This window comes from Homalodisca vitripennis, chromosome 2 (assembly GCF_021130785.1).
Source record: "Homalodisca vitripennis isolate AUS2020 chromosome 2, UT_GWSS_2.1, whole genome shotgun sequence".
NCBI lineage: Eukaryota > Metazoa > Arthropoda > Insecta > Hemiptera > Cicadellidae > Homalodisca > Homalodisca vitripennis.
The window spans coordinates 21920059-21930800 of record NC_060208.1 but is presented as its reverse complement, the minus strand read 5'-3'; the positions used below and the strand labels follow the sequence as shown (position 1 = coordinate 21930800).

The 10742-nt window shown below is 32.7% G+C and overlaps 1 protein-coding gene across 2 annotated transcripts; it reads right to left on the bottom strand.

The window, feature by feature from the left end:
• Positions 1–1040: 1040 nt before the first annotated feature.
• On the bottom strand, positions 1041–8955 carry LOC124353668. 2 transcript variants are annotated; one of them, XM_046803617.1, is made up of 7 exons: positions 8755–8955; positions 7592–7725; positions 6438–6597; positions 5396–5571; positions 3448–3600; positions 2704–2882; positions 1041–1589 (listed from the first exon to the last, which is right to left on the bottom strand). In XM_046803617.1, exons 1-7 carry the CDS (start codon positions 8915–8917, stop codon positions 1406–1408), a joined length of 1149 nt encoding a protein of 382 aa, XP_046659573.1. In that variant the 5' UTR covers positions 8918–8955; the 3' UTR covers positions 1041–1405. The 2 variants fall into 2 exon arrangements, with proteins under 2 accessions (XP_046659573.1, XP_046659574.1); XM_046803618.1 differs by having other exon boundaries at positions 7592–7722.
• Positions 8956–10742: the final 1787 nt, after the last annotated feature.

The window sequence follows — 10742 nt, the reverse complement described above, 5'->3', positions numbered from 1 at the left end:
CACTGGTCAAAGAATTGACAGGTTTGGAACATCCTGTGGGCAAATAGCCTGACAGCGAAAGAGTTATCACGCTTGGGACAGTTTAAAATGAGGAAAAAAACATAAGTTTTATTTTAAAATGTTTAATATAAAATTAACTCTTATAATTATAGTGGCAAGACATAATGGCTCCTAAAACAGTAATAAGGTATATCACATTACAAAAATATATATTTAACAATATTCTATAACTTACTTGCTATAGTCATGGTTAAAATAGCTATAAAATATTAAATTATAATCAATAATGTAAAATGAATTGCTTTATGAGCATGTTTCATTCTAATATCTTCTAATACTATGGCACCGTTAAAAATTATTCATAAATCAGAGTATTATTGGTCTTATACATTTTAATTTGACATTAACAACAAATAAGTAAACGATACATTCAATAACTTGGGCAGCAATTAATTTCAATGTGATAAAATTAATTTCAAGATTGAAAGAACGAATAAGAATTGCACTTGATATTAAGACAGATGAATAGTTAAGTTAAAGTAAAAACCATGTAAAACTTTCGATTTTTATGGTAATCAACAGAATTTTGTTTACAAATTACTGCAATATTGCTAAATACTTGTTTGTTGAGGTTGAGTGGTAGAGAGGACTTAATTGCCATAACTCCGCCTCTTTAATAAAGCCATTTTTGTATTATTTCATTTTCATTGTTTGAAATAAATAATTTGTTAAAATACCAATAGAAAAATGAATATAATTATATGAACTAATGAAATCGATATTTCCCTTTTAAGAACTAAGCTATATACGAAGATGAAAATGTTCTGTCTCCCCTCTCCATTGGGCCTCAAAAGAACTAAAACAAGAAAAACCAGCCGGAGGAAATTTTCTTGGAGAAATTATTCGGTATGGGAAAGATGGTTTTATTACTGCTGGAGAGAGTTTCCCAGAAAAACTCACCTCGGCAGAAGAAGTTATATTGGCTTGCCTTCTCTAGCCAAAATAGTTGAATTAAGATGTGAAATATTCAGGAAGAAGAACTATTTGAACTATTTTCCATGTAGTTGAATTCTTCTACAAGAAGAAGACGTTTTTTTCCAAATAGAGGGAACATTTCTCATAGCAAGAAAGACTCATTCTCCAAAAGAAAGAAGTCTTTTTGAGAAAAAGAACTCACCTCTCAGAAGAAGCTCTTTTCTACTTTTTCTGAAGAGAAATTTAGTTTCAAATCCAAATCATTTCTAAACTTTATGGCTGAATATTATCCTGAGAATCCTCAAAACTGGACGAACTGTCAGCATCTGGTTCTCACTGGCACAGTTTGACACCGAAGGCTGAGATTGATCAATATCTGTGTTAACAAAACCTTTCAACTCTTTAAAGTTTAGAACTGTTGGAGAAAGAACTACTTCCCAACCGGTGTGAAGATCTCATAGTCAAGGACGCTGAAGTTGTAGTCGCCCATGAGGACAGAGCTGGAGGCGTTCTCCCCATCGTAGGAGTGGGGGAGGTTAGAGTAGGAGTCCATGTTGGTGTTACAGTTGCTGGCTATTAGCAGATCAGCTCCAGCACCAAATATTGGGCCACAGCTGTAACAAAGCAGTCAGTCTTATACAAACGTAAGAGATAGAACAGTAACAGTTCATCGTAATGAAGAAATTTGTAAAGTTATTTCCCTGCTGTGAACACCTCAGTCAGACCAAAGTTTTAATTGCAAGGAGTTGATGACAGTTATATATATTTTTGACAAACCTGAGATGTTTTTGACAAACTGTTTTCTATGTAGATAATACATTAACCATCTCCCGGCCGAATTACCGGGATGTGCTACCAGGCTAAATTGATTTAGCCATCGTGGGAGAATACACCCGTCTTTCAATTATTTGAACAAAACTTTTACGTATTATACATCATTGTAAATGTTATTAAATTCTCTATAATATTGTGGTATTTGAGAAATTACTAAGTCTTTAAAGTAAACTGAATGTAAATAAATACTTATTTGTAAAAGAAATGTTTCTTTGTATTGTTATATTAAAATAAGACTACATGTCTTATCTTGTTTTTGCAATTTTTGTATAACAATATGTCAGTGAAACAGTAGCTGCAGTAAGTTACAAATAGGTCTAATAAATCTATAAGTTATCAAAAGGAAGGAATTTTGATGAAAAACAGCATCACTCGCTATCATTGAGGAGATTGATAAAGCGTTTAATATATTACTCCTAGATAGAATTACTAGGCATAAAAACATGCAATAAACGAAGAAAACAGTACTGTCAATAGATATTGTTATTAATGATTCTAAAAGTATTCCTACGATGGCAGCATAAAAAAGCAGAGAGCAATGATAAAGCACGTTAGATTAAATTAACTAATGAGAAAAAGTCAAATTAAAAAATCAGCTGTCTATTTTGTCAATATAAAACATCTTTTCTAACCCATCCTATTGATTTGTATAATCTATGAAGATAATTTTGAGCCTATGATATTTCTCATCAATAATGAATAAAAACTCCTGTCATTTAATCCTACCTAATGGGATCTATCTGGAATACATTGTATGAAGCAATATTTTATACATTTTATGATATTTTGTGTAACAAAGTAAACGAAATTAAAATTATAGCATTACTATATTCAGTACCCTGATAAAAAATGAGCTTCTTTACAATAAAGGTAATCAAAGAGCCAAATACTCACTCTGGGTGGTAGCAGATTGCAAAGGGCTTCTTGATGATGTTGTACTTGGTGGGCGGGAGATCCTGGTTGTTGGTGAGGGTGAAGAGGAAGGCTCGGTCCGAGGGAATGTAATGACCCTTGGTGTTGGTCTTGCCCCAGGGCATGTCACTGAACCCTCCACAAACCTCTCCTCTTGCTCCCTGCAATGGTACCAATCACATCATTCACTGGTAGATTATCTACCTTCATCTGATGTGCCTTTTATTTCCCTCCTTTACCAAATTGGTAAGGTAAAGTTATTAAATGTAATTACAGAGTTCTCTTTTGTGTGAAAGTTGAAAGTTTACGAGCTATTAAAAACTACCAAATCCCTATTGATCCTAAAGATCCTAATATTTAAGCATTACTAATGGCTATGTCTTTGGACTGGGAGAGGAAAATTCCTTTTTTGCTCTATTGAAATCCATTAGTGATGGATGGATATATGCTACTTTTTTAACCTTCAATTATTAACAGTTGGGTGTATTGTTATGAAACATATTCTTTTGAGCTATGATGAAAACTTAGTTTATACTGTTCCATACATCTCAATCGTTAGAATCTGTCTCACTTAAGGGAGTTAAAATTATAGCATAGACCTGGAGATGTAGAAAAATTATATACTCACAACTTGACATAATGTTACAAACAAATCTGAAACGGTGTTACACCTGAATATGAGAATAAATGGGAATCTTCTGTTGAAGATTACAATGCAGTACCCACCGTGACAATGACGTAAGTGGGGGCCACACCATCACACTGACGGTGGAAAGCCTCAGCCGAGTAGCCGTGGCTGGACGCTCGGTAGACCAGCCGCCAGACTTGTTTGCTGCTGCCGTACCACTGATTCAGGAGGCGCTGGTAAGATGTCTTCTCCTATGGAAAGGATTAAGGTTAAGTTTGGTCACAACCAATTAATACAGTGTTCCTAACTTGTGGGTTTGCATAAAATTAAAACAAAAAAACTCTGTAAGTTCAAAAAGGGTGGATGAAACTAATTTTTTAAAGTTTTAAAAGTGATCGGATCATATGGAAATGACTTATCTCCTAATATTTATATCTCATGACCGTTTTCACGATTGAAACGTGGGGAGGAGAAATCCCATATTAAAAAAATGTACATTCATCACCCAAGTATTATTTGAAAATTACTGACAATTTTGTTCCAAAAACGTAAGAGAAGTTACGCCTAAATTAATATTAAGAACACTATCCAATAATAGAAACTACAATATTGGTTTACTCAAGAATTTTAAGAAAAATGGGAATGATTCCCTCTTTTCAATTTCTCAACTTAACATTAGTTTTATCTGTGAATAAAGTTTAGCAATAAATTTGTGTAAAATAAGCAAAGATTTTTGATATTTAAATTAAATTATACATTTATAATTGTTACTAGTAATTCCGTGGCTTTGTAAGCAATTTCCTACTAAAGAACAGGGACATCAATATTAGATTTCTTTTTAATGACATTCTTAACTTTCTTGAGATCACTGAAACAAATTCTAACATCCTGATCCATGTAAAAGTTTTAGATGTGAAGCAAAATTGTGTGATTTTTATTTTAGGCTTTGCATGGGTATAGGCACTTTTGGTTCAAATGAATTACACTTCTGCCTTGGCCGAATTTCCCTTATTTTTCCAATCAAGAAGCTACACAGTTCTGAGAAGTCCACTTCGGTTATAAAGTGTCTACTTTTGGTCATTGTAATTTTCTTCGGTCTAAGATATTTCTGGTACTATAGTTAAGTTTGCTTTGTTATATACACAATGAAAATATATACACACACACTTCTGAGAACCCTACTTCTGCCAAAAAATCAATTAAGGTTGGGTTTTATAGTAGATTTTAAACCTTCATCAAAAGTAAGATACGGTTGTAATTTTGTCTTTGATATCTTCATTAAACTACTGATTAAGCACTGCATATTTAGTATTTACAATTTAAGTCTATTGTTAAAGGCTCATTTTACTAAAACTTCCAATTTTGTTATCTAGATAACCTCTGCATTCAAAAGTGATTACAGAAAAGGATGAAATAAGAACTGTTGTTACTTTTAAGCTTACTCTATACTTTCAAGCTATAAATGTTAAAAAGTTCAAAATGATACTTGAATGGATTAAATATATGTTTTGTGTTGTCACATAAACAAAGAACAGTTGATTACATTTTAACAGGCCCTTTCAATTAATAACATGTTTGCTACAATGCATTTCTTATTGGAATTTTCCCAAACCTAGAGGCTAGTAGGGTAAAGCCCTGAGGTCAGAGAGAAAAATCCTTCCTGAACGCGCCTCTAGGGCGCAAGATAAACGTATGTACCAAATACGTCATATCTCTATCTTTCATGGTTTTTGCTGGGCGTTGATAAATCAGTCATTTAGTCAGTCAGGACATCTATTTTTATAAATAGGTGTTACAAAATAACGGGAATTTTTAAGTTTTGCAGGTTGGAGAGTCCAGCTATCAAGATTTTTTTATTATGTTGGTAATCATGTTCTTGAAATATAATAAAATTACCAACTATATTCATTGTTTACTTTTTCAGTGGCAACTGCTAAGGTGAGACATGATTTATGAACTCAGCGATTTTCATTTGTTAAAAAATGGATCAAAGAATGGGCAAACAAATAGAATAAGTATATATATGTGACAGATGGAAATACTGACCTGTATAAGTATCTGTGAGCCAGGGAACAGTTTGAGAGATACTCTTGGTTGGAGACGCTTGTCCTCCGATCTCTCACGGAACTTGTTGGGAAGTGCAGCGTAGCGATAGCGTTCCAGAGATAATTCCATCGGCACTGCTCCTGTCGGTTCTACCTCTTCAGCAAACACTTGGCTATCTGTGAGCAGTATGGATTAAATTCAAAGTTCAGTTCTGATGTTCTGATAGACTTTTCAATGGTCTATCTCTCTAACTCACTCACTCTCTTTCACGCTCTTTCTCTCGCTCTCACACCCTCTCTCTCTCACAATATCACTCTCTCACTCTCTCTCTCTAATATATATTTTTAGAAGTGTTCTCAAAAACTTTCTGAACTATTTACTTATACAATAAAAAATCTACTGGTACTAACGAAGATCCTCCTAGCATCTTCAAGAAACTACCTGATAAATTTCATGATGTCGATCTTTTTGCTTTTCTTATGACTAAAATTGTAAAAGAGCAGATTTAAGGTTGAGTTATGTGAAAAGATCAAATTGTGATATCTAGGATATTCCTTAGATGAATCACACTTCTACTGAATTTCCCTGTGTTTCACACGGTATTTAGTGAAAGATACAGTTGTAATAGGGACAAAGTAAGACTAAATTATGAGGACCTATGTCAATTTCAGTATTTTATGACATCCTGAATGGTAGAGGAGAATACTTCATATATACTCTCATTACGGTTTAATTCACTCACACTAATTATTTGCACCAAGAAGGGTGGGATTTAAGAGAAAATGTCTTAAGCAACAAATAATATATACAACTTTCTTGCAAAGATTTCCCAGCAAAGAATATATACTTCTCCTTTGATCAAATTTTAAAAATCACTTTCTTGTACTGTAGTCTTAGACTTTATAAAACTATTATTTTCAATATTTAATACGTTACCAGTACTATCAATTTGCTCTTTCATGATGCATCACTAAGTGATTGCATCCTGTTACTATCCTATCACTAAGTATATCTACGTCTCCACTCCACACTTTGGACTAACCTATCAGCAGAAGTCGCACATGGTTGATGACCCCGGACAAATGTTGGCATACCCTGGCCCGTTCTTCTTCTGCCCAATGGGTTGTCGGCTGCGTAACTCCAGCCGCATATTTGGCCCATGCCAGCACACCACGCCACACATCCTCCTCCTCCAGTGCCAGCTATACCAAAATTGCACTTTTAAATCAGTGCTGGCTAAGAAAATAATGTATACTACTTCTTTGGACTTGTGTCTATTTACTTTCACGTTGGACGAAGTCAAATTATTTATTATATTTAAACATAATATACTCCTTGTTCAAAAATGTTGGAAGATTTGAAAGGATATAGGGATTTCAGACATTAGCCGTCGTTATATGTTAAAAAAGATCTATCCTCTTCATTAGGTGAACGATAATTAGTCCATTACAAAAGAAAGTAAAGAAAGATAAATAGAAGAGAAGAAAATGTGTCAAACATGCCCGAAATCTGCTTGGAGTCCATGCAGGAACAAAAAATGAACCCAGGCATTGTCACTGCACAGGATGCAACTTATGAGCACACGATTTCAAGTGTAAAACCAGTGCAGGCAAAAGTGGGAAAATGTTATACAATAATACTTAGTAATATTAATGGTTTGTTATGTAGTTTGATGTAATATTGTAAAATTTTGTTTATAAGGAAATTCTTTTTATTTTACAACTTTTTTCCAGATATGTAAATTTAGTCCCATGTAATACATTTTTTTCACTTTTCGACATAACTAAAATAGTTAGAAAAACTTACATTTAGCAGTGTTCAATTACAATTTTTTTCCCACTTTAAACTAAAATAAATCTTACTTCATGAAATATTTATTCATAAGCTGTGAATTGTAAACTTCACATATGCTTTCTTTGTTGTATACTTTTAAATTCACGATGTCAGAAAATGTTTTGAACTTAAAATTATTTTTGACAGGGTAGGCTATATTTTATATTTATTTATCAGAACTTTCAATTATGCAGATTTATTTTCAATTACCTTAAGATGTTATTTAAGTCGTTTTTATTTCCATGCGTATGCACTGTTTCCATAGTCTAGTTAAACCTGTTTTCAACCAAGTACTGGTCCAAACCAAAGGAGATGGTAAATGGTTCTTTAGATTTATTTACTTTGAAAAAATGCTGTACTCACGCAATCAGAAGAGATGAGTTTAACCAAAGCATCTTTGGGCAAGTTGAGGAAAGCATTTGTCTTGATACACTCCAGGGCATTCTCTCCAATGTAAGAGACGCAACGGTCCACAAAGGTCTTAGCTCCCTTGCCTCCTGGAACAATACATGCCTCACTGACTGTTCACTGTCATGTCCATGGAAATAATGGTTCAAATAGGGTTTTTGGATAGATGCTATCATAGGTAGATGCTCAAGGATTGTTAACACCATAACATTTGAAGTTAACAAGATGGAGTCAATGGGTCTTTTATGTTTTATCTCCTCCAGTCTTTCATAGAGGATGTAGTCTTCCTCTCACATCATGCTAAACTACTTTTCTAACCTCAAAACATCTAAGAAAACTCCATAATCAGATATGGCTTCTTATTTTCTTACTTATTGACTGTAATATGCACTGGATTAAAATTATGCTACATAATTGAATTTTTGCCAATTTGATTCATATATTCCCATTAAATATACCCCATCTTTACATAATCACTGATAAACTAGTTTTTAATGTAAAAAAAAACATGATTAACTATCCATGAATTCCTGTTGATTTTTTAAAAGCTACTATTAAAACAATTTTAGACTTTAAACCTTCAACAGAAATTTAGTTGTTCACATTTTTGAATGTTCGGAAGAAAAATACAATTAGAATAATTTTGTAACAAAGCAAAAGTCCACAGCAAGTGTTGTAATTGTTAGTATGTGCATGCAGTGTTTTAACATCCAAAATAAAAATTTCAAAATTAAACACACAGTATTTAAATTGGTATCTGAAATATTTAAATTTACAACATTTCATTCAGAATATTATTATGTCCACTTTGACGGTTTTTGTCACTGTTTTTGAAAATTTTACATTATTTAAGAGTATTTAATATTCAACATTTTAATTCCCTTCCCCAAACACAAAGTGCAGCCTATAATACAATTTTGGAATCTTTCACTAAATCTTCCGCAAAATTATCTTATGATAACAACAGATGAATCATAAGAAGGTTTATTATTGTTTTTCTGATTGGTTTCTAATGACAAATTGTATGCGTAAAATTATTGTTAGAGATATTTGTATCAGTCAACATATAAAAGTGAGAAATCCTTTACAATTCTATAAACCATAGAATACTTATCAACCTGCAGGCCTGTCTTGAATCTCCATGGCAGCTGCTAGAAAAGTACAAGCATTGAGCACTGAGAGGGTTGAGGTCACATGATCCTCACACGTAGCTCGAAGCTCCTCTACGCCAAGTTCCTGCGCCAGGGTGAGCATCTCGAATACACCACTGTCTTGCAGCATTATCTGTGGAAAGTGAGAAATAAAGCAGATACATAGACAAAGTAGTTTAAGACTATGTTAAAACTTGACTCCTGACTCATTGACCAATTTACTGATTTTTGACAAGTCAGTGAAAAAATTGGATTTGGTCAATATGAAATCAGGATAAGCATTTTAAGGTAAAATTCTCAGACCTATTCATAAAAAGGAGAGAAATATATCTGCAGTTAAATATAGGCAGATTTCTTTGTTACCAACTTTTTCTAATGTAATATAGAGGCATGTATGTGTTGATTGATTCTTATAAATTCTGGAAAAGAAAAATTGTTTTAACTAAAAGAATAACATTTGTATGAGGAACATTAAAAGCGGAAGTAATAGAGGTATTATTAAAATTATTTCATAAAATTGTGATTATTAGGGTTTTTAGAGGAAATTTTATCACTTTCAATGTGTTTTACTAGATTTTAGGCTTCAATAAGGTTCAATTAGGTTAGGTTCACTAATTAGGAACAAAAGGGTGTCACTCTATTGGATCTTTTTATAATATTGTTGAGAACTGACAGTTCATCATTTTTGAAGTTTTATGTACTGACAGCATCACCAAATTTGGCAGAACTTATTGGAAAAAATGTTTATCTCAACATTGTTTATTATTTTACTGAGGCAGATATCTATAGGAATCTGAATGATGTATTTGGTGCAGTTGGATATGTGATCATTTATTGGGCTTCTTATGGGAGGCAGAGGTCAGTAGCTTGTGGATTTTGTAAATTGCAAATCTTACACAACCAAAACATTAGACAAAATCAAAGTACTTGACAGCCTAATATACATCTGTCAATTCTTCATTGATGAAACAATGGAAGGACTGGTTTCATAATCTCCAATCTCTATAGATCTTATGCGATTTTCAAAATCACATTCCAATTTTTCCTTGGGAGCCATGCTTTTAAACTTTATGTTGGCCAACTTGAGGTAGATGCTCACGCCTGATGTAGATGAGACCTCTGGGAAAGTGTGGATGTTGTGTGCTCTGTATAATGTATGACATGGTCATCACAGAGGGTTGCTTGTAACAATTTCAAAGATCTTTGAGAGGTGTAATAAGACGTTAATTAGAATGGAAAGGCCACTATATTTAAACCTTTCTCTGTCAACGTTTGGTAATAATGGACTATTAAGAAAGGTTTCAGGGAAAATAGAACTGGATATTGGCAGTAAAAGTGGTAACGTTACATATTTCACCTACCAATTCCAGATGTTTTCGTACATCACTTGGGCTACCATATCTACTACAATACACTACAGAGAGAAAAAAGAAAAGACTGAGTTTTTTTTTAACAAAACAAAAACATTACAAACCAACATATTACAATTTTATTTTAAAAATTCACATAGAACATGCAGTCAAATAAAACTGACCAATTTACATTTTTGATGATAAACTGATTTTTGTTAAATTGGTTTTAAAAGTTTAAAACTAATTAACATTTCAAAACTACAGGAAGTATATTTTAATGTTTAGCACTGCTAGGTTTTAAGCCAATAACATAAAACAATTGCAATTATGTAACAAATTAATAATTTTAAATTGTGGATTGTTGAACTAAAATTAATAAATAGACTAATATGTACACTCAACAAAATGGTTGACAGGAAAATATTTGAATATGTTTTTAAGCATTTCAAAGACAACAAATTGAATTTTTAGACATTGCTAAAAGTGACTGCATAATGAAAAGAATTAGATCAATAATAACGTACAACAAAAACCTCATGAATAATAAACCAAATTGTTTGATCTGTTTGGTCAGGAACTATATTGATCTAACATTGATAAGTG

What these genes read in the sequence shown, in the direction of transcription:
- LOC124353668 (XM_046803617.1), bottom strand. Translation starts at nt 8,917, where the DNA reads ATGCTGCAAGACAGTGGTGTATTCGAGATGCTCACCCTGGCGCAGGAA. An exon ending in TGTGCGACTTCTGCTGATAG is followed by an intron (nt 5,572 to 6,437) that starts GTTAGTCCAAAG and finishes TACTGCTCACAG; the next exon opens with ATAGCCAAGTGTTTGCTGAA. An exon ending in CCACTTACGTCATTGTCACG is followed by an intron (nt 2,883 to 3,447) that starts GTGGGTACTGCA and finishes GTACCATTGCAG; the next exon opens with GGAGCAAGAGGAGAGGTTTG.